Genomic DNA, 25,419 nt, shown 5'->3' on the forward strand with positions numbered 1-25,419 from the left:
GACAATATGGTTTTAATAGCTAATTAAAAATTTTGAAAAAGCAAAAATATGAAACAATTATAAAATATTTCCTGCTCAAGCTTATTAACATAAAAATCTACAAATTAAATGGTATTAAACAAATATTCCCCTTTTTTCAAAATATTAATTAATCAATTGAATATTATAACTTTTAAAATTTAAACTTTTAATTATAAAAAATAGCAAAGATCAAAATTTTTATTTATTTTTATTTGGTTTTTACATCGCATCAAACACACTATAAAAATGGGGTTAAATTTCGACTTTACAGTTTTACTGAAGGAAAACCCTCAGTCCCCTCCGTGGTATTTCAGCACAAACGTCACTTAAGTAGAACCCCGACGTTCAGGCGCGATACCCAACCCCCTCGGCCCCCGGGATTCCCCTTAGGACGTATTCTATAATTACTGTACACACACAAGGAAAAGGTAATATTGTTTTTTTTTGTAATTAAGGTTTTGGGAAATTTTTTATATGTTATTTTAATTTTGCAATACAAAAATTTTCAAAATCGAAGAATATTGTAGAATATTGTACCTGCAAATATTTGTAAATATTAAAAATGCAATCATTAAATTTTATGCTTCATTACTTATTGGACATTTGACTTAGAATTTTTATAAAAAATAATTCAATTAACCTCCTTTTTATTTACATGAAAATTTAATCGGTAATATCTTTTAAAAAATAATTCTTTTGGGATTTACATTATTGCATTAATCTTAATTTTTGGATCATTATCTTTTATATTAAAACCATAAAAAAATGTGTTTACAGGATCTTTAAGGTCATTACAATATATAAACATCATAGGAATAAACACATTAATAAAAAGGATAAAAATTACTTGATCAAAAGTTTTGTACATGAAGATATCAGTTCCCATGGAGATTTGACTTTTATTATCAAGATTATCGTAAGTACCATGTAGTGTTCGATGCTTTTTATTGACAAGTATCATGCATTTTTTACAATCAATCAATCTTTATTTAGCAATCGGCATAAATATGCCTTTGGCCATTTCAGTAAATAATTAATTTAGAATATGGCCAAGACAAAAAACGCATCAAAAAACAATAAATTAAAATGCATATGGTTATCAAACAATATGCTGTAAAACATTAAAGTAATTGTAATAAATATAAATTAAACCACAGTTTGTGTCTGTACAAATTCATTTGTTCAATACACTTTTTACAATAGTGACAAAATACGAACGAAAATAACGACCAGAACAAGAACATAATTTTTATTTTAGATTTTTACATAGTACATCATACTAAATAGAAATACACAAATTGTAAAGATCCACGTTTCTATTTAACAAGTAAAATTTAGGATTAATATAAAACATTGAATTTATGTAAAAGCTGGAGAATGAACAGTTAATGGTTAAGAGAATATAATTATCATTTTATAAAACAAATTTGTTAAGCCAGAGTATAAACATTTTTGGATACAACAAAATCAACTGAATTTTATTATAATTTATTACCAAAATATCAAAATTCAGTTTGTTATCTAACATGGTGTACCTGTTTTTAAATCGATGTCTCTCAAATATTTAAACTGATTAGTAGTATGATTTATTAGTTGAAAGAATCAGTTCAATTAATTCAAACAGTGATGCGTCTTTTAACATATTTTTTCCTTATGTCAGCTATAGCTATGGGCATATCCAAACAAATCAGTATTGTCTTCTATAAATCATGGGTCTATTTACACATAAACAATATCTTTCACTCTTCAGGATTTCTATTTTGATCATATCTACCCGTTTGTCTCTAGTGTATGTGCAGGAAATTTCTAAGTCTTGTGATGTAAATCGAAGACCCCTTAGGTAATAAGTTTAGATAGTTTTCGTATGGGAAAATAATTCTTTACAATTTTTATAAAGTTCTAAAAAGAATTATTTTCTACAGATGAATGCCATGATTTTGTATATAATTATCAATAACCCTTCTTTGTTTAGATATTTTTGGAAATAATTTACTTTCTACGATATTATTATTTTTTTATTTTATTTTTTTAAAAAAAGTATTCGGATAAATCATATATATTAGCATTTTCTTTAACATTTGATACCCATTTTTTTTTTACCTTTTATAACAATCAGAATAAACTTAATTCATGTGTTTTCCGTAAAATTATTATTGTCAGTATTTATCAATTAGCACCAAAACTTAATCATTCTTACGTGTCGATTTATATACAATGTGTAACGGCCGTGTTCGCCGTATATTACTAAGCATTGCTTGTATTGGCTCCAACATTTAAATTCTTTTTACACATATTTCAAAAAGTGAATTACGCTCTATATCTTTTGATTTGCTATAACACGCCTTTACTTCAGATGCATATGGATATGATTAAGCCCTACAAAAGAATCAAATAATTGACGTAATAATTTGGGTTTGAAATCCATGTCTTTTACAATTTATCAAATAATGCTTTCATTGCTTTTAAAGCTTTACCCAGTTTAATTGTTCATTATTAAGGGAAAAATTACCTGTAATAGCTGAACACTGTACCTAGGGTAATTAAAGTGATGATTTACTACTTCTATTGTTGACCGTAAATAAGTCCAAATTTTAGTTGATAAAAATTACGCTCTCTGGTTCCTAAAGACAACAATTTTAAGTTTTTCCTGGTATTATCCCCATTTAAAGCAATATTTTAAAGCATTTTTTGTAAATGTTCAGGAGTTTTACTCCTGCAATGGCCATATCGTCAGCAAAAAAGCAATACAATCAATAATCCTGGGTTTAAGTTATCTTGTAAATATTAACAAGGTCTTTTTTAAAATAGGGAAAAACCCATTAAAGGGGACAAAAATTTTCGAAAGGTTAAAACTTTCTAACACTTTTGTTTTTTATTTTTTCATACATTTTTTTAAATTTAAATTCGAAATTTTTTTCCTTGTAAAACCCACATTTATTACTTTTTAAACCCAAAATAAAATTTACAAATGCTATCAAAACAAGTTTTTCGAATCAATAAACCCTACCTAAAAAACGTTTTTTTATTTTTTAAATTAAGGGTTTGCATTACGAATGTAGAATAAAAATTTGGGCATAAACATTTAAAATCCCCCCTTTTCCCAAAACCCCAAAATTTTTGGAAATCAAAAATTTAACAGAATTTTTATCAAAATTTTAATTTTTCCCAACTCATTATTTGGGGTTATGGAATTTAAAAAGCTTAGGTAATAAAAGCTGAACTAAAATTATTCCCCTATAATTTATCAACTAATTTTTCGGATCGCCTTTTTTATACTACGGGAACAATTATACCCTCCGTCCATTTGTCTGGATAAAAACCAGAATCTAAAATGGCAATTAAAAATATCACACAAAGGATAAAAAATATTATCAAAGAATCAATTTAAAATAATTCGTTTAAAAGGCAGTCGAGCCTACCGCTTTACTCGACTTTAGTGTTTTTTACAGCTTTCTTAATTTCTTCATATGTTGATAGGCAAATTCAATTCTTCATAGGTACAATCCATTCCCAATTAAAACGTGTTCGTTACAAAATTCATTACATTCATTATTGATGGAACTGAATTTTTATTAGATAAATTTTAACAACAAAAAAACAATTAAAAAAACTCCTCGAGAGTAAATTGTCTTTAGAAACATTAGCCTTTTTTTTTTAAAAATGTCGCCAAAACTGTTTTTTTTTTTTTACAAAATCTTAAATTTCAGTAAAAAATTTTTGGATATAAAAGTTAATCTTTTTCTTTTCAGATTAAATTTTATATTCTTTTCTTACATTGCACAATATACTTCTACTTGCTGGAGTTTTACATATATAAAAATGACTTTAAGGCATCTACATATATATTTTTGAATTTCTGCATTCGGCCGTCAAAACCAGTCAGCATCCTTTTAAAAGACTGACTGTCTGAAAATTTAACATTGTGTTTTATTTGTATATGTTCTTGAAAAAAAAGAGTGTCTGCAACTTTCCCTAAGTTAAACAAAGTAAAACTATTTATAGTGTTGTTTACGGCCTGTCGAATCACTCAGTGAATTGATTAGGCATCAGGCAATATGCCGATCAAACCCGCGCTAAAGGTATCCCTAAGGTTTCGAATCCCAATTATAATTTTTATGTCACAGGTATTTTTACTGTATTTAGTATGTAATGAAAAATTCTATAGGGGGAGTGGTCGCTAACCCGTTAACTTGCTGAACACAAAAAATGATGGATATTTGAGAAGTTTTTCTCATTGGTTAAAACATAATCTACTATAACAGAAGCACCGTTTTGAAAACATATGTATAAATTTCTACCTTATATCCTTTATAAATTTCAACCGTTACTTGCCGAATATTGGTTTGATTTCTACAAAGATCTATCAATTTTTACCGTAACTATTACACGTTTTATCTTAGTGAGGCCCGGCTAATATATTTATCAGGTACATATGATTCATCATCAAAAGATTGAATTTATGCTGTCAAAAATAATGAAATCGTGTTTAAGGCCCACTCGGCTGTTAAAGCACATTGTTTAAATATACTGACCTCAGGGCTTCAAAATGGGGTAATTATCGTTTTCAATACAAATCAAAAGCGGCAAAATACGCATTATGTATCGGTTTATTTTAAACCAAACAAAAGAGTCTTTCAGTCACAAAATCATGAAATTTGAAAAGCTTTCTTCAAATGTGTATCACACATCAAACAAAAAACAAATCAAAAACTTCCGGCTACTAAATTTTAATGATCTGCATATGTATCAATAAAACCTGCCTGCTGTTTAATTTAGTAAAATTGTAAACCGTCGTTATTAAGGACATTCAATTCTTTTTATTTCCTTCCCTTTAAACTTAAATTTTGACTGTATATAATGAAATGCAATGTTCAAATATCGGTGTTTTAATCAGTTCAGAAGTTGCCTTTCCATGTTGAATAAAAGAATAATAATAGAAAATAAAAATATTCAGCTATTTTAAAAATTCGAAGTCTTGTGTAATTAAATTCTTCTTAAATAATAATAAATGAAGCAATAAAATTGACAGACAAAGTTCGCCTCTAATTAACATAAAATTTGATTTATTCTTCTGCATTTTAGATTGAGAACAAGGATTTCATTTATTGATTTGATTAAGTTATTGAAATTTTGATCACAGTTAAACTATATTTACTAAAATATTTTGCCATAGGCTTTGTAATGGATGTATAAAATGATTATGAAAATTGAGAGAAATAAAAAATACCTGTAATTTTAAAATTAAATCATGCAAAACAGAGTTTGAAACAAAAACTTCCGCCTAGCAAAACGGCTTGATAAATGGCATATTTAAAATGGTTATGAAAATTGAGAAAAGAAATAAATAAATACCTGAAATTTTAATTTTAGTCATGCGAAAAAGAGTTTTGAAACAGAACTTCCGTGCGTAGCAAACACGTACGAACACTCTTTCGCAACTTAATCAATTTTTCGCATTTATACATTTACCTCCCTTAGAAAAAGTATTTTTTAGTAAGTCGTTTAATTCAAAATGTGTTTATGTAAATTCGTTTAAAACATAATTATAAAAATATGATAATTTACTCCACTGCAAATACCATTTTATATACAAGGGAAAAAAACCTTAAGCCGGTGCATGGCGCGTAAGGATTATTTATTCTATGAAAAACCCTAAAACAGATTTATTTTATCTTTGCTCTAGAATGATTTCCTTTCAAAAACTTTTACACAATAACACGAAACGTATAAAAGTAAAGATTCGAAATTGAAAGCAGTATCGTTAAAGGAGGTTGTCTCCCCGGTATGGTATGTGTGACTCTGCTCATAGATGGATATATTCGTACTTAAAAAGCCACGCAGTTATCGGTGAACGTTAATTTTCCAACTTGTTCACAGTGAAAGCTTACTGTAGTTCCCTCCCAAGGAAGTTGTTTGGGGCCTTGGCTATGCTAACCTATGCTGCAACGATATTTGACATTGTGTTTCCTTCTATTCCCGTGTTTGGATTTACCACATGCTAACAAACGCTTTAAAAAACCACCATTCGACGAAGCGTCTGCAATTCAAGACCTTTGAAAATTCCCCGTCGACATCAAGGGAGTGGATGAACGGAAACAAAATTGAAAAATGAATACCAACAAAAAGCTGCGTTTGTTTTCTTTACGGAAGCCCGTCAACAATTAGAGAAGTGAGCACAAAAGAAATTGATATTTGTGAATTAAGAAATCGAACGCAAATCGTATAATTGAGATATTTTGGTGCCTTCTTAGATGAATCTTAAATTCAAAATTAATATCAAACAAAATGGAAAACTGCTATGCTTAAAATATTTAAGATCAAGTGTATTCGCAGTATTTTGTCTTCTGATGCCACTGAAACCTTGTTTTTATCTCCAGCTATATCTCACACTTGGATACTGTAGCTCATTTTGTACGGTATCTCGAAAACTGAGTTATTCTAAACTTCAACGTATCCAAAACATGTGTGCTAAACTTGTATTAAATAGAACAACATTTGATTGCTCCAAGCAAGCACTTTTTTCGATTTACACTGGTCCCATTAAAGCTCGCATAAATTTCAGATCCTAGTGTAATATGTACAATTGTTCTTTAGGAAATGCATCAACTTACTAAATTAATTTTTTTTGACTCCTCAAAACCCAAAAAAACGCTCTTTAAGTCATCGCAGCCAGCTGTTGGATGCTAATGAAATACCAAATTAACAGAAACATGGAAACCTTTTCAGATAGAAGTTTTAATACAATAGGTTCAAAGTTATGGAAATAACTTGCCAGAGACCTTATACAAAGCAAATCTGTAGAAATTTTCAAGAGACAATAAAATTATTGAAAACTTATTTCTTTAAGGACTTTCTCCTCTCTATTCTAAGCACAGAATTTATACTTAGATATAAACTGTGATGTACAAAAACTGTAAAATATTGAAATGTGATTAGAAAATTACTGTACTGTAAACATTTATCTTAGAGACCGAAAGATAGAGAGAGATATTTGTGTGTATGTATATGTATGTAAATGTGTGTATGCAAATATATATATATGTGTGTGTGTGTGTGTGTGTGCGTGTGTGCGTGTGTGTGTGTGTGTGTGTATGCTGTTCCATGAAATCGTTCTTTTCTTTTAATCATTATGCCAATTTATAATGATGTGTATTTTAATTTACTATTGTTAATGTCTTTTATATTACAAAAATGTTTGTACAATGCCAAATGATATGTTTTTATGTAGAAATAGGCGTTTAATCAAAGTTGCATTCTAAATTATAACTCCAATGTGCGCAGTACATTGCATCGCATGTCTGTATACGGGACTAAAGCCCCGGGAATCAAAAGTCTCTTGATTGATGTTTAAAAAAAATGACTCCCACTGACATACACAGACACACTGAACCAATTTCATTCATCAATAAAAAATATATCGGACATTTTTATCAATTAAAAAAAACATTTTAGTCATTTACAGAGAAGATGAAGGTCGACTGGTGTCATATTGATCAATTTTACCTTCAAAATAATCAACATGAAAAATGTGTGCAGCGCCCAAACTATGGGTAGTGATCAAACTTAAATTGGTCCCAAAGGAACAATGCAATTTAACTCCCAAATTTTTGTTTATACCTTTTTCGTATTAACAGGAAAAAGTTGTTCATATTGTTGTTTGACTCATAAATGTTGAAAATTTATCACAAAACAACTAGAATGAGTCGTATAAATATGTTGCATTATACCATACTTCTCATAAACAGACTGAATTTCACAAATTCCGCATTCTTTTCATACATCTACCAAAAGCTGGGCGTCTCTAGAATGTTTTTTCCTATACACACATAACGGTTCTAAAACCTCACAGGTCAGTCCAATTTCGTTCTCGTAGATGACTTCTTAAAACCATTCAGCGTTGAGATTTTAATGCATTACTTGATCCTCAAGACACACTATAAAGTAAAGGCAAAACCCAACCTTATGCAAATCCTGCTTTTTATGCAAAGGAATTTCTGTCCCAAAAGCTTCAAAATGCTTGAAAAATAAGAACTTGATTTGATAAAATGGTGGAAATTATGTAAGTGTCCCATTTCATGCCAGTCATCAAAAAAATAACATATTTACTTTCTTTTAGAGCAAGACATTATGGAAGAGGCAGACAGTTATGAAAGCGGCAAAATTTTAACAACTGAATTTAATACTCTGGTTGGAACCGGAGAAGGCCTTGCCATCAGCATAGACGTCAGTTTTGACCAGGCTATCTGTGGTACGTCTTTTTCTTTTAATTTTTCATCTTGATATCCCTAAAATTGATAATGGACAGTCCCCCAAAAAAGAAGCTGGACTAGTCTTTTTAAGAAATTCGGCAGGTTAAGGTAAAGATAATGAACGTAAAAAATAATCAAGTGCTGTTTAAGTATGAAAACAAACTGGCAAATTCTTATATGACACACTTGACAAAACAATTGATGTTGTTAAAACCTTTTTTTATTTTCAAAACATTTGTTTCGTAATAATTTTAAACAATATAATAACATATTGACAAGTAACAAATGTTACAAATGATACATATGACAAAATAAATGGTAAATGCTTATTAAAACAACTTTAAATCGTAAGTTTATGAACTGGGAATATACAATAACTTCATACTTCGTTCCCGAGGTACGAAAAATTGTTAATTTAGTGACATCTTAATAAGCAACAATTCCCCTAATCTGAAAAAAAATGTTTAACAATAGATTATTTGTAGTCATTAAGTGTTAATATTATAAACCTGTATGGGTAAAAGATAAGTTAGAAAAGAAGAGGGTTTTTCTGACATAAACATGACCTTTATGGAAAAACTAATATTATATATTTATCAAAAACATTTTGACCTAATCAGCATATATTTTGACCTAATCAGCATATCTTTTGACCAAATTAACAAATATTTTGACCTAATCAGCATATCTTTTGACCTAATCAGCATATCTTTTGACCTAATTAACATATCACTTTGTTGAACTTTATCATATAAGGCACTAGGAACAAAATTGTTCATTTCATATAAACTCCCTAGAAACACCCTATTTTCTCTTAAACAATTCTTCTTTAATATTACTTTTCTAAATTGAATGGCAAAAAAATATATGAATTACTTATTAATTCAATACTTTTTAATATGTACTCGTATCTTTCAAAATATTAGCTTGGATTAAAAACGACTGCAGGAGAAAAAATGGAGTATGAAATATTATATTGAAAGCAAAAGTTTCCCTAATGAACTCTTGATGGTTACATAAGGATTTCTGTCTTCCAAGAGTAAAAAAAACATTTTAACTTTGTCTAAAAATATATATAATCTTTAAAAATTAATGATTATTTAAGTTATCACATGAGTTGTCATGTAATACAAAATCTTATTAATGAGTTCAAGAAATTGCTACAAAGTAAGCCTCTGGTAAGCTTTATAACACTTTTTTGGATAAGTTTGATAAAATTTTATATCATATAACAACTAATATGGGTTTCTTTAGGTCATATTACCAAATGCATTGCAATTTATGAAAATAAACTTGCATTTTTAACTTTTCACAAAATGTTTTGTATGTTGATGCTGTATTACACATGTGTCATACATGTAAAAAGAAATAAGTAATGACTATATCAGGTTATATTACCTTGGAAAAAAAACACATGTGAAAATGTGATAAAAAAACGATTCTTAAAGATCCTGTAACACATTTTTTTATTATTTTATGTCATAAATATGATGCTAAATTAAAATTTATCAATATTGTAAGTTCCAATCAGCATTTTTTGTAAAGATATTACCGAATTTAACATTTCATGTAAATAAAGGGAGGTAATAAGGAATTTATTTTCTAAAAAGTCCAAGCCAAATTTTTCAATAAGAAATGAATGCATATATTTTAATAATTACATATAATGTGCACAAATATTTCCAGTACATATTTTACATATTCTTCGATGTTTTAAAATTGTTTTATAAGCATAAATATATACATATATAAAATTTCACTGAAGTGTGGTAACAACCTCAATTAAAACATACAAGATCTTTAAGAGATCAATTTATCTTGTTCTATTTCAACCACGATCTAATATCAGCATAGCTAGCTTAAACTTGCATGCTTAACATAACATTTCTGTACTAAATAAATTATTTCTGAGGTCATGTTATTACTTATCACATGCTTTTCGGTGGTTTATAGAAATGTATCAGTGAAATAAAAAGTGATAATTTCACTGTTTTAAACAATGAAATTATCAATTTGATAATTTCACTGTTTTGAATATTTGAGCTCATTACATTGTTTCAGTGAAATACAAGCATTCACAGAACTGGAAACCAACTTTATGACGTGACGTCGTAAATGACATCACGTTGTATTATTATTTGGCGCCCTTTTCATTTAGTACTAGGTTTAAAAGTCTTTTTAAACATTTCTTTGCATATAATAAAAAATAAATTAGTTTAGTTTAATGTAAGATCAAAATATATTTCACCTCGTGAACACCAAAAGTTCATATTTCACATGTGGCTACGCCACTCGTTAAATATACCTTCTGGTGCTCACTCTGTGAATTATATTTCGATCTTACACTGAACTAAGCAAATATCCTCTCTGTAGCTCAATATATCACACCTGAGCTATCATATCATTTATGAGCTTACAATTATGTTAAGAGTTAAAAACATAACAGCTTAATACTCATATTGCACCTCAAAAATATCATATCTGAGCTTAAATATTGAGTTACATATGAGCTCAAAATAAATCTCAGCTCATAATATTATTTCCAAGCTCAAAAATACAGGATATATAATATTTAAGCAATTTTTATTCTAACAAAGACTTAATAAGATATAGTTTCCGATTTTTACAATATTTACCTCCCTTACCAAAAGTGGCAGCCATATATAATATGATTGACAAAATATGAAAACATCAATATAAAACTACTAACATTTGTGAATTGTAAAATTCTTGAATACATATTGAGGAAAACATTATTATAGCACCAATATGCACAAGATTTTTTATCAATTTTCGTGAAGATGATAAAATTATGAAGGAGCTTTATCTTATGCATATGATATACAAGTATGAAATATTTTAAACTTATCTTAAGATAAGTATATATTTTACTGTGAATAACCATAAAAATGGCGACCAGGGGAGTTCATAACTGCTATGTGAAAAGCATAAAACATTATATTTTATAAAGTCAGCTCAATATATTATCAAATTTCTAAGCTCATAATCTTAATTCTAAGCTCGATAATGCCCAGAAAGCACAAATAGTATTCAAATGAACATATTTTACATATTTTCTTATCGTCAACAATAAACTAATGATCCTGCAAATATATATATGTATGAAAAGAGTTTTGCCATGGGTAACTTTCCTAATTAACTATGGGACATACTACCAGATAAATATCTGGAAGTGCCCCTATATCATTTCAGGCACAAGCATTTCAGCTGAGTCCTACCAACACTGTAAACTAGCTGAATAACGTCCCCATATTGTCTCTTATTACACTGTCTAATTTCCCATCGTAAAAAGAAATTCAATGTCAATACAATCTTCACCAAAAAGCTTAAAAAGCACTTGTCATTCGGGATGGTAAAATTTTTTAACTTACAGAATTTGGTGTTCTTTAACAGGACCATAATTATATTCTAGATCGTGATTTTGATGAATTTTTTTGTTAAGTGAATTTTAAGGCCAAAAATAACTACAGACCAAACAGACTACCATCCTATGGAATTTAGTGGCCTAAGGCCTGTGCTAATTCCCCAGACTGATGCTAATTTCCTTTGGCTGGTTATAATTTCAAAGGCTGTCCTTAGCAGAACATTAAACACCATTGCTGTAAGGGGAAAAGGGTTGATACAAGCTTTACATCATGACCACAGGATCTGCATGAATTTTGTTGCCTTTATACATAACTTGTCTATCTGATATGTATGACATGATGCACATTCCAAATCTTCTAACTTTCTAAATATAGATTTTCCTAGTTTTCCTAATGTTTGTACCTATTGTACATGTCCAATAACTGGGTCACTCTTACTCTGCAGGTAATTAACTCATGATGAATACTGTATAAATGAAGAGGCCTAATTCCTGAGTTACGGTCATCTGTCCTTGGACATATGAACTTTGTGCTGGTGACCTGTCCAGATCTGAAAAATAATTATGGAAGCATTATAAATCTTGTGAAACAAGGTAAAATCTTGAAAATATCTGATTAACAATGTAATAAGTGGAAAATCGCAGTCACTTTTAATTGACATGTTTGTTTGTTTGTTTAACTGGGTTTTTACGTCACACTGACACATTATAGGTCATATGGCGACGTTCCAGTTTTACTGGTGGAGGAAGACCTCAGGTGCCCTTCCGTGCATTATTTCAGGCACGAACAGGCACCTGGGAAGAACCACTGATGTTCCATTAAATGACATGTGATGGTAAATGTACATGTTTAACCTTCAATTAAAAAGGTTATTGGAATGAATGGGAATGATACTCAATCCTAAAGTAACAAGAGATTTTAGAAAGACTGTTTGCTTGACTCTTTGCCTACAACAACAGCCACGTCAAGGTAGTGCAAAAACTCACTTAGTTCACAAAGAAGAATATTTCAGCAAAGGTCAATGTTAGATTAATGGGTCTAATTTCAGTAACCAATAAGACAAGCTGCAAAGAAAATACCTTCAGTGTTCATAGAGATAAAACATATGACCAAACTTTAAACAAAGATAATCTAAATTCACAAAGGGAAACAAATCTACAAAAAGTGCATACCACAAGTGTAGTTATGGGTCTTGGACAGTTACAAGTAAGATCAAAAAGAGATTAAATTTGTGGATTTTAAAACAAGAGCTGTCGGTAGGACAGCAACGCTCGACTATTCTTAGTGCTTGATAGTAAAAGAGCCTTGATAATGTGAAATTTTCAAAGTTAACAAAAGGGCAAAAATATTCTTTAAATCCATGTAACAGTTATAGGCCTTGGCGAGAGTCCTATTATGCTCTCAAAAAAGAATATAAAATTTCAACTTGTATTAAAGCATAATTCTGTCAAAATGCTTGATACAGTTATCTCCTCCTGTCTACAGGTTGGTGTCATGATGGTGAACAAGTGTGCAAATTTCAAAGCCATATGTCAATGGACTTTGAAAATATTTGAGGTATTACAAAAACTTTAACATAAATTCTAAGTCGAAAAAGGGGCATAATTCTGTCAAAATGCTTGATACATTTATCTCCTACTGTCTACAGGTTGGGGTCATGATGGTGAATAAGTGTGCAAAGTTTCAAAGCCATATGTCAATGGACTTTGAAAATATTTGAGGTATTACAAAAACTTTAACATAAGTGGTTACGCCGACGCGGACGCCGACGCTCAGGTGACTACAATAGCTCTACTTATTCTTATCAAATAGTCGAGTTAAAAGTAGTTCATGACCTGCTCTTGACAGTATCAAATCTAATAATCAGGATTTTCTGTTTCGGAAAACCTGGTTAAAAATACAGAACAAATCAAATAAATGAAGAACAGATGAAAAATATTACTGAGTAATTCACTTACCCTAAATATTAATTTACAAAATATCAATCCATATGGTACAGGGCCATAATGTCTGGAATCATGTGAGCAGATTTTGTTATCTCCTTCTAACCAAACATGACCTTTAGGTACCTACATAATTATATAAAACAAGAATCATGAAAAATAACAATGTATAATATCAATGTATCAAAATGACAACTAGAAATGTGTCCATAGGACACGGATGCCCCCACCGCGCCACTGTTCTGTCAATCTTATGACTCTAGGTCAATTATTTTTTGAAAACTAAAAATCTTTTACTAAGTGAAGGGCAAGAACTTTACAAATACTGAGTAAATCCACAAGCAAACCCCAAGGTGCATAAGTACACATGCTGACCAACATTCTTGTAAACTTTCAGGCCTACAAGTGAAATACTTTTTGAGCTATGCATGAACAAGTTGAAAATTGCAAATTTATACTACTGTAAGTCAAGGGCATTCACTCTAAAAATACTAAATGAATCCAGATGAAAATACCCAGGTGCACAACTGCACATGCTGATCAATATTCCTGTAAAGTTTCATGACTCTATGTCAAATACTTTTTGAGTTACATGCGACACAAGTTGAAAATTGCAAAATTTTACTAAGTCAAGGGCAATAACTCTAAAAATACTAAATATCCAGATGAAAATACCCAGGTGCACAAATACACATTCTGATCAACTTTCCTGTAAAATTTCATGACTCTAGGTCAAATACTTTTTGAGTTACATGCGACATAAAAGAGAACAGACGGACGGAAGGACGGACGGACGGACAGATGGACAGACGGACAAAGGTAAATCTAAATGCCCGCCACTAAAGTGGGGGCACAAAAACCTGCACTTTTTTATTATGAAGAATGCGTGAACATTTCAAATTGCATTTCCATCTTACATAGAAAACAAAAAAATATTCTTTGATAATATTCTCTATATGATGTCATTATTTCCAAGAGGAATGAAAGCCAGCAAAAAATATTGCATCTGGTGTTCAACTCTGTGAGATATACTTCAGCCTTATACTTCAACAAATAAAAATTCTCTATATATTACAACAATGATTAAACATTATGCACCTAGAACATATAATATACTATTTTGCATGTTACACCTACCCAAATACGTTCATTGGATACTTCATTGTATACTTTATCCCCTGCCATAGCAACTATTCTTTTACATATGAACTTATTTGGATCATCTAATGATTTAACACCAATTACGTCTCCCCTAAAAATTAAAATTATACAGGTATACATTGTATATCTTGCAAACATTTTGAAATTGTTACACAAATATGGAAATCAATACCACAAAAAATCCTGCCCTGGATGACATTCAAACTTGCAATCATTATAAAAGGTTTTGTTTATTATAGTGTCATCCCTACTGAAAGGGCCAGCCATTTCTGACTTATGAGACACCTTTTGCTTGCATATCATGTACCTCCAAATTCCTACCACTATGCCAGGCACCAATAAACAAAAAGCTCTAGCCTTCTGGTGATGGGATTTTTACTTAACCCACTAGATCACAGCAAAAAGCCACTTTGTATTCACCAGAGCACAATTCAAACTCTGCATAGTTTCTGGGCAGGCTGTCGAGCAGTTGACGATTACTAGTGCCTCCACTTTGGTAAGGAACTGATATCACTTCTGTACATGCCAAAGCACAGGTAAACTGTACAGTGTGAATGACTGTAGGAATGATTTCATGATCAATCACAAGGAAAGAGACCGGCACCATCCAGGAATCAAACTCAGGTCACTTTATATACAGTTCTACGTTTTACTAATTAAGCTAACTTACAGACGTACAGACAATACCATACCATAATATGTCCCGAAGTTACTTCGGGCATATTAAAATAAAAATATGTGCACTAATCTAGTATGACATAAAAACAAAACTGTGGACAATAATGTATTGCATGAATTTCAAACATGTATATTACATGTACAATGTATATATTTTTATTACACATTTTGAACAATACACATTTTACAATTTATAGAGTGTTATCTTTAAATGATTTATTTCTTACAACAAGGATATTTATTTTTATCAATGAAACTGAGCTTTGTGCATGGATACAAGATGGATGCAAGAGTGAAGACCAAAAAGAATTCAAGTAAATATATTCAGCTTAATCTATAAACACCAGTAAGTACCTTTTTAGTGTCTGTCTATGAACACTTACACATTCCACAATATATGCGTCACCATGGTAAATAGTGGGCTCCATTGACTTCCCGTCACACTACAATAAGGATAATATCATTGAATAAACAGCATTCCAATCTGATTGGTTTATTATGAAAACACATTATAAATGGACTAATCAAAGAGATGCATTAATTAAAAAAGATACTGTTTGTTTGTATGGTAAAGAACCATTAAATAATATTTGAGACCTCATTATTATTGTCCTCTGAAACATTATTGAAAGTCAAGGGTTGTGTTATCTCAAGATACTTAGATAAGGTGGCTAAGAGTTAACAAGCTGGTCAGACTGCATGATAGTACAGACTGGCCAGAACACATTGTACATACTGTGACACATGAGACTCCATAATCATGTGGTTATACAATGGTACAGATAACAATATACAGACTCCATATGTGGTAATACATTATACTAACTGTGACACATGAGACTCCATATGTGATTATACATTGTACTCACTGACACATGAGACTCCATATGTGGCTAAACATTATACAATGTACTTACTGTGACACATGAGACTCCATATGTGGTTATACATTGTACAATGTACTAACTGTGACATATGAGACTCCATATGTGGTTATACATTGTACTCACTGTGACACATTAGACTCCATATGTGGTTATACATTGTACTCACTGTGACACATGACTACATATGTGGCTATACATTGTACTTACTCTGACATATAAGACCCCATATGTGGTTATACATTGTACTTACTGTGACACATGAGACTCCATATGTGGTTATACAATGGTACAGACAACCATACTGTATACATTTAGCAAACACAGTCCCTGTTCTCTTCATCACATGTAGAAACCTGGCTTTCATTCTGCTGAAATCCTACTTTAGTATGACTACCATAAAATTTGCATGACAAAAATGTCTGAAAATAGAAACAAATGGAAATATATGCTTTTTACCTGAATGAACAAAAAGAATAAATATAAACAAATATTTCCACAAAAACAGATACAAGTGTCATTATATGTTGTTTACCTGAATGAAGAACAAAAATAAATATCAACAAATATTTCCACAAAAACAGGGGCATTAACTCTGTCTAATTTTGAAGAAATTGCTAAGTCTCTGACCAATTTTGGCAAGATATCTAATCCAATTTTTTCTTTTTAAAATGGCTGCCTTAATAAATTATTATAAGGTTATTTTGAAAGGTGTTATTTGGAGATCCAGTCAAATGAAGTCCAAGATTTCAAAGAAAAAAGGGGCGTCGGTGGCCGAGTGGTTGAGATTGTTGACTTTAAACTTCTTGCCCCTCGCCACTTTGGGTTCCAATCCTAACAAGGACTTTGGATTCTTTCATGTGAGGAAGCTTTCCAGCTAGCTTACAGAACGTCGGTGGTTCTACTCAAATGCCCGTTCATGCCTGAAATAATACACAGAAGGGTACCTAAGGTCTTCCTCCATCAGTAAAGCTGGAATATCCCCATATGACTTATACTGTGTCAGTGTGATGTAAAACCCATTTAAACAAATCAAAGACAAAAGCATATATATTTATCATTGTACAGTGTGTTTTTCTACAAATAGTACAAAATACTATATCTGAATATGCTCATTTATGCATTGAATGGTTCTGTTGAAAAGAAAAGTATATCTGACCAGTTCAACATCTGTTTAATACAGTCAGCAGGCCTGTTGGATATGACACACATTATGAGCAGAGTTTGGTGTTATTTACAGCTTTATGAAAAATTAAATTTGAAAATATTATGCATATAAAAGACTAGAAAATAATCTTATTTAATTTGAGCATTGCTGAGACAGTGTAATATACACCAAAATGATAACAAAATGGCTCAAAAACTTTGATTTCTGATCGGTGTCGAGTTGGTGTTGGGCCGAGTACTAGCCGAAGTTACAATATATCCGACTGGTAGTACACTTAAACATGATGATGATTATCATTTATTTCAAAACTCAAAATTGTTTTAAGATGCTTAAATAACACAAACATTATCTTACCAGCCTTTACAATGTTTTTTATACAAATATCGCCAAAAATATATATTATAAAGCCATAAATTCAGAAGATTGTTGTCCTCTAACTGGTATACCTTCTTTGAGAAGAGTACTCTACTAATATACATGTACATTTGCGTGAAACAATAAGAAATTAGGTAATTGCACTTTAATAAACAATATTCATGATATTTTTAAGTATTTTATATATACCTCACATCTATTTAAGTCATAATTTTTATTCATTATTGAATGACATTGGAATAAAACCTGGAAAATTTGTACAATTTTAGCTTTTTTGAAAGACCTTGACCTTATTTTAACCTACAAGGTTGAAGAACCGCAAGTTTTGTTACATGCAGCTCACACTTGTATGTTGCATGCGAGAAAATCAGTTGGAATTAAGCAGTGAAGATGGCAGACAGTTCTAAGATTGAGGTACCTTATATCGATAGCTTGTTCAAGGCAGATGGCTACCTGACAACGCATGAGAAAGAAATTAGAAGAAGGTGAATATTTTGTTGTTGTTTTTTCAGTCATTTTGAAATGTCATGTCAACAATTTTCATTTAATTTTCTTTTTTTTCCATAAAACCTTTTTTCTCAAAATTCCGCTGCTTCTACCAGATTGACAACATTTTTATTGTAGTGTAATTTGTCTAATGTTTGATAGACATTATACTTACAAATTAATTACAAATTCTATGTTGCTGATGAGCCTTACGAATTTTTTTATACATAAAAAGTTATGTATTTATTCAAATATTGTAGAGGCAGTATTGTTATTTATGCTTATACTTACATTTTGCATTGCCATGATAGAATTTGCAAAAAGCTGATGAAAATATATTTTAATTGAGTTGTAAAACACAGTACTAGAGATAGTGTCCTTGAATGAGGCCATAGAAATAGTGTCCTTGAATGAGGCCATTATTCATACATTATTCATGCACTATCCATCCATTCATCCAATCACCTGACCACGCATGCATCCAACCAACCAACCAACTGCCTGTCCATAATGGCCATTTATCAATCCATCCATCCAACCAACCAACCAACCATCTGCCCATTCATTCAACCACAAAAAAAAAAAAAAAAAAAACCTCCCACCTGCCCATTCATACATCCAACCAACCAACACAACTGCCTGTCCATAATGGCCATTTATCAATCCATCCATCCAACCAACCAACCATCTGCCCATTCATTCAACCACTCAAACACCCACCCATCCATCCAACCGTCCTTCCGTCCATACAGCCATCCATCCAAACATCCATCCATCCATCCAAACATCCACCCACCCATCCATCCAAAACCCACCCACCAACCCATCCATCCTTCCAACCCAACCCAACCCATCCATCCATCCATCCATCCATCCAACCATCCAACCAACCAACCAAGCTATCCTTCCATCTTGCTGCATTGTCCACCCTGGCAAACATCTAATGTTATAATAATAAGCTTAAGTATCGTTGTTGAAGAATTTGAAAGAAGATAACTTTCACTGTGGTAAAAAACAACATGAAGGACAATGAAAAGGCCCATGAACCCAAATTGTTGGTATTTGCCTCAAAGCTATTTAATATAAATTGGGGACCATCTTATTGTAAGCAAATAGATGTCATCATATAATTAATGAGGAACCATATAAACAAAATAAATAAACAAGAGAAATGACCCCATATTGTATTTAAATGGTATCTCAGTAGATTTGTCCGTTTGTCCATCCAATAATCCATTCATATTATACGCCAGAGATATTGCCAAGTTGGGTTAAAAAAAACTTAAAGCTGCATGCCTCCAGATGAGCCAAATTTCTACTGCATTACTAACGTAGTATGGGCTTGTTTGCTTAATTTGACCTATTTTGGTAACATACATTGGTTCCAAGTGCTGCTTGCAATGTGTAAATTATTTTCTCTGGTTAACTTCATTAGCAGTACTTCAATGTCAGGGCTGGGAATCAAAACTGCGTCGTATCCTACAAAATGTAAACAAACGCCGCCATCTTGGAACGAAAAACGTATGTTTTTGTTTATAACTTCTTTTGTTGGAAATGACTGAAAACCAGATATATCTATTAACACGCTACACTATTTTCCGCTTCGTTCGGTATATGTTGCTTGCACAACGATTTTGTAAAACAAAAGTTATAGCGAACTTGCATCTCGAAGCGGAGCAGAATTTTTTATGAAAATGTGTGGATACGACGCAGTTCATATTGCTTTATCTATCGTTTTTTCCTTCAAATCAATTATTTATTTGTTTCAGAGTTCACCATAAACTTCGAAATATAATTTTGCATCATTTACTAAAATTTCATTAAAAAGAGATGTTTATTTTCTTAGAAAATAATGATTTTTACGAAAATGATACGACGCAGTTGAAAATAAAATATGCATACGACGCAGTTGTATTTTTGGCAGTCTTTTCACAGGGGGATAATTTTGGCAATATATTTCTATTTTATGGAATAATCACTTGCGCTAGATAAAAAAAAAACCCAGATCATTTGCGGTGTACAGCAATGTTCTGTTGCTTTTGATTATTAGAATAAATTGTGTCATGTCCAATATAACATTTAATTTGAAAGTTTACATTGCTACTTTTCAGTTAAACATGAACATGTTACCTAATTGATCATATAATATCTGAAATAATTTCTTATATTTTCCGGTATGTTCAATATTATCCATAATTCTTTTTCGCACAAAAAAATATAGAAATCTATTAACTTGAATTCATGTTGGCTAGCTACGCTCTAAGTTAACTGTGGTTCTGCATGTTCTTGGTAATGACTGCTTTTTTGTGGTTTTCTTTTTTTTTCAAACTTTCACTCTATACATTAGCTTTTACTAGGGGCGAGGACCTCAGGTGCTCCTTTGTGCATTGTTTCAGGCAAAATTGTTGCACCTGCAGAGAACCATCGACATTTTGAAACTAGCTTCACGAAAGAATAAAAAGTCCCCTGGTAGTTTTTCGAATTCATAGCAGGTCAAATTCAAGTGATTTGAATTCAGTAAACATAAACAGCTTGGCCACGGTCGGACACACCTGTCGGATTTGTTTTTCAACAAAATTTGTTAACCGTCAGCTGTACAAATAAGCAGCTTTTTAGCTCGACTTTTCTATGAAAAGGGGAGCTATCCTACTCGCCCCGGCGTCGGCGTCTCACACCTTGGTTAAGTTTTTCGTACCACCCCACTTTATTTCAGAAGTATTACAAGTATGGCTTTGAAACTTACCATACTTGTTCACCATCATAACCTCCATCTACAGACAAGAGTACATAACTCTGTCAAGGTTTTTGACAGAATTATGGCCCTTTTTTGACTTAGAAAGTGTATTGAGCTTGGTTAAGTTTTTTTGTACCACCTCACTTTATTTCAAAACCATTGGAGGTATTGCTTTGAAACTGACCATACTTGTTTACCATCACGACCTTCATCAACAGACAAGAGACATAACTCTGTCAAGGTTTTTGACAGAATTATGCCCCTTTTTGACTTAGAAAATACATTGAATATGGGTAAAATCCACTTATTGCCTTAACCCTTTGAGATATTGCTTTGAAACTTTTAATGCTTTTTCACATCATTACCCCCATCTGTACGCAAGAGAAGGTAACTCTGTCAAGGATTTGTTTTAAAAATTAAGGCCTTTTATCGACTTAGAATCTTGGTTAAGTTTTTAGTACCAGTCCACTTTTTGACTGAACTGTTTGAGATATTAATTTGAAAGTTGGAATACTTGTTTACAATCATGATTCCCAAACATGTCCAGGAGAAGGTAATTCTGTCAAAGATTTTATTTGAATTATGGCCCTTAACTGTCAATGTTTTGTATTATAGGCAAGCACTAAAAAAGTCGAGCGCGCTGTCTTACGGACAGCTCTTGTTTATTAACTTCTGGCGTGAAGTTTTAAGATTATAAATATTTGAATTAATTATAAAGAGAATAACATTTAAATTTCTTATTTCGGTATGACTAGTAGAGAAATTTTCAATGTAAACAGGGGGTAATCCTCTGTAAAGTCATTTTCTGAAAACCTTTGTTTAAGTTTTCTCAAATAAAAATCACACTTTAGTATGAAGGTATGTTAAGATGCCATGTCTCTAGTCTATTGAAAATTCGATGCGATAATCTGACCTAAATTTTCTGTTCAATATTGTGAAAACTACTTAAATACTGTTGAAAGATCATGTCTGCCTATATCTGTATCAAATTTATCGGCGTAAAATACCTTTGCAAAACGGATACCTTCTTTACAAAATAATCTGTAGTTGTATCATAATTATGTAACTCGATTTTGAAAAATTTAAGGTTTTTAATGGAGAAGAATGATACAAATATAGAAAATACATTCCGTAGACCTTTCCTCATCGGCGATAAAGAAATGCAATACGACAAAATTAGAGGTAAAGTTCCGCGGCGCTGAACATAAAAATGACTAAACGGAACGCATACCCTACTTGCAAAAATATCTTGTAGCTTAACCATTTTATAATTATAATTTAAAAAATTCAATGTTTCAGTTTCAAATAATAAAAGCTCATCTGTTACTCACCGATTATTATAAGAAAATGAATACAATAAAATCGGCACGTAAAAGACATTTATAAGTAATAACGGAATTGACGAAAATTATTGCTAATTACAAGTAACAAAGGTAACCATGCAATTTGCGCATAGCTCTCTTCCGATAGCAAGAGACCTTTTCAAAATTTGTAATTTTTTCTCTTTAAAAAAACCCAAAAAAACAAGGTCATTCCTGATTAATACTTGTACAGGGTCCAGGAGAGGTTACACTGGAATATTGATTTTTGTATCAAAAATAGTAATCACTCCCATTTCGAACTCACGGGAACAATTTTAGAAGCATGCTAAGGCAACACTGGAACACGTTGACATATGGGAGTGCGATCACGTGTTTCAATGTATATTGCATTTGATACAGCTTTTCGGAATTTGTAGATGCTTATGATGGGTACTTAAATGCGACCGAAAAACGCAGCCTTAATAGAATTGTATTGCATTTCCATTTTTATGGAACCAATGAGTGACCTCTGCTTTTGAATTAAGTTGTAAACAAGAAAATGTTGTTGGACGTTATTAACATACCTAGCACATAATTTAAACAGTTTAAAACCAATATGCAGCCTGCAATGAAAATACAACTGCGTCGTATCAATATTGTATTTTCAACTGCGTCGTATCATTTCGTAAAATCATTATTTTCTTGAAAATAAACACACTCTTTTTTAATGAAAATTAGTAAATGATGCAAAATCATGTTTTGAAGTTTATGGTAACTCTGAAAACGAGTATATAATTTATTTGAAGGAGAATCGATAGATAAAGCAATATGAACTGTGTCGTATCCACACAATTTCATAAAAATTCTGCTCCGCTTCGAGTTGCAAGTTCGCTATAACTTTTGTTTTACAAAATAGTTGTCTAAGCAACATATACCGAACGAAGCGGAAAATAGTGTAGCGTGTTAATACATATATCTGGTTTTCAGTCATTTCCAACAAAAAGAGTTATAAACAAAAACATACATTTTTCGTTCCAAGATGGCGGCGTTTGTTTACATTTTGTAGGATACGACGCAGTTTTGATTCCCAGCCCTGAATGTATTTACTATACTGTTGCAGGTATGGTTGTTTCAAGGATTTACTCTCGCGAATTGACAGTAACGAAGGTAGTTTAGAAAAATTTACACGCGGGTATGAGTCATTTGGTATACACAGAACATCGGACAATGGTATCTACATGAAGGAATGGGCTCCTGGAGCGGAAGGAATCTCACTTAGAGGTGACTTCAGTAAGTTTCAATGTTTTGATATTACAACCTTTTGCCGAAAGGTTTATGCTCTTGACTTGGAAACACTTGCCCCTTTTTATTTGCCTGAAAGAATTTCGGGCATATTATGTTATACCCCCTGGCGTCCGTCTGTCCGTCCGTCCGTCCGTCCGTGATCCGTCCGTCCGTTAGCAATTTGGTTTCAGGAGCATAACTTAAGTTCCATTTGGCCCACAGTATTCAAACTTCATAGGATGATTGCCCATATTGGGTAGAAGATTGATTTTGGGGTCACAGGGTCAACGGTCAAGGTCACTATTACCTTAAAACTGAAAATGGTTTCCGGAGCATAATTTAAGTTCCATTTGGCCCACAGTATTCAAACTTCATAGGATGATTTCCCATATTGGGTAGAAGACCCCTATTGATTTTGGGGTCACAGGGTCAAAGGTCAAGGTCACTATTACCCGCAGCATAACTTCAGTTCCATTTGGCCCACAGTTTTCAAACTTCATAGGATGATTGTCCATATTGGGTAGAAGACCCCTATTGATTTTGGGGTCACAAAGTCAAAGGTCACTATTAGCTTAATACTGAAAATGGTTTCTGCAGCATAACTAAAGTTCCATTTGGTCCACAGTATTCAAACTTCATAGGATGATTGTCCATATTGGGTAGAAGACCCATATTGATTTTTGGGTCACACAGTCAAAGTTCAAGGTCACTTTTACCGTAAAACTGAAAATGGTTTCTGCAGCAGAACTTAAGTTCCATTTGGCCCACAGTATTCAAACTTCATAGGATGATTGCCCATATTTGATAGAAGACCCCTATTGATTTTGGGGTCACAGGGTCAAAGGTCAAGGTCACTATTAGCTTAATACTGAAAATGGTTTCCGGAGCATTACTTAAGTGCTATTTGGCCCACAGTATTCAAACTTCATAGGATGATTGTCCATATTGGTAGAAGACCCCTATTGATTTTGGGGTCACAAGGTCAAAGATCAAGGTTACTATCACCTTTAAACTGGAAACAGTTTTCGCTCAATAACTCGAGCATTAATCAACCTACAGCTAAAGTACTTTCGGGCATATAATGCTCCGCCTAGCGGTGCTCTTGTTGCCATATGCTTTTAATATTTCCATGTGAGGAAACCGTTTACAATGTAGCTAACTTACAGGACATTAGTGGTTTTTACTTAGGAAATCTATTACTATAATCATAATATAAAATGGACTATTTATCTGTTTCCTAATATTTATATTTTTCCTTGTGTAACTCTCCAAGGGCCCTGTCACAATTCACCTTAAAGTGAAAGAAGCACATATGATTTTATAGAATAAATGTGTATTTAAAACATAACTTTGATTGTGCGTTATTCGAAGCCCAATGGGGACTTTGGATTCTTTTATGTGAGAAGCTATCCAGCTTATTCAGGTGCCGGTTCGTGCCTGAAATAATGTACGAAAGGGCACCAGAGGTTTTCCGATTTCCTCAACCAGTAAAGCTAGAAAGTCACCAAACAACTTATACTATGTTAGTGTGATGTAAAATTCAGTGCAGCCCATTGTCACACCACGCGCATTCAAATAATAATGTGATATCTATATCGTTTTTTTTTTTTTATTCTAGATGGTTGGAATCAGATGCAATACAAGTTTACAAAAGGTGATTTTGGTAAATGGGAGTTGAAGATACCACCTAAAGAAGATGGTAGCTGCCCAATTCCCCATGGGTCTAAGATAAAGGTAAAATCTTCTTGT

The 25,419-nt window shown here is 31.9% G+C and overlaps 1 protein-coding gene and 1 pseudogene across 2 annotated transcripts; one reads left to right on the forward strand and one right to left on the reverse strand.

The window, feature by feature from the left end:
* Window positions 1-8,758: 8,758 nt before the first annotated feature.
* LOC132723899 (mitochondrial inner membrane protease subunit 1-like) lies at window positions 8,759-18,150 on the reverse strand. 2 transcript variants are annotated; one of them, XM_060708710.1, is made up of 6 exons: window positions 18,055-18,150; window positions 16,576-16,744; window positions 15,793-15,881; window positions 14,737-14,851; window positions 13,615-13,725; window positions 8,759-12,206 (listed from the first exon to the last, which is right to left on the reverse strand). In XM_060708710.1, exons 2-6 carry the CDS (start codon window positions 16,687-16,689, stop codon window positions 12,159-12,161), a joined length of 477 nt encoding a protein of 158 aa, XP_060564693.1. In that variant the 5' UTR covers window positions 16,690-16,744; window positions 18,055-18,150; the 3' UTR covers window positions 8,759-12,158. The 2 variants fall into 2 exon arrangements, with proteins under 2 accessions (XP_060564693.1, XP_060564692.1); XM_060708709.1 differs by lacking the exon at window positions 18,055-18,150 and adding an exon at window positions 17,845-17,965.
* LOC132723900 (1,4-alpha-glucan-branching enzyme-like) overlaps window positions 18,103-25,419 on the forward strand; it is a 36,073-nt pseudogene continuing 28,756 nt past the window's right edge.

This window comes from Ruditapes philippinarum, unplaced genomic scaffold (genome assembly GCF_026571515.1).
Source record: "Ruditapes philippinarum isolate M1 unplaced genomic scaffold, ASM2657151v2 ctg5268_1_1_1_1, whole genome shotgun sequence".
Lineage (NCBI taxonomy): Eukaryota > Metazoa > Mollusca > Bivalvia > Venerida > Veneridae > Ruditapes > Ruditapes philippinarum.

Bases quoted from the DNA above. Each gene is read 5' to 3' on its own strand.
- LOC132723899 (XM_060708710.1), bottom strand. From the start codon at position 16,689: ATGAAAGCCAGGTTTCTACATGTGATGAAGAGAACAGGGACTGTGTTT. The intron at 15,882-16,575 runs GTAAGTACAATG...TCCTTATTGTAG, and splicing joins ATGGAGTCTCATGTGTCACA to TGTGACGGGAAGTCAATGGA. The intron at 13,726-14,736 runs GTAGGTGTAACA...ATAATTATGTAG, and splicing joins TATCCAATGAACGTATTTGG to GTACCTAAAGGTCATGTTTG.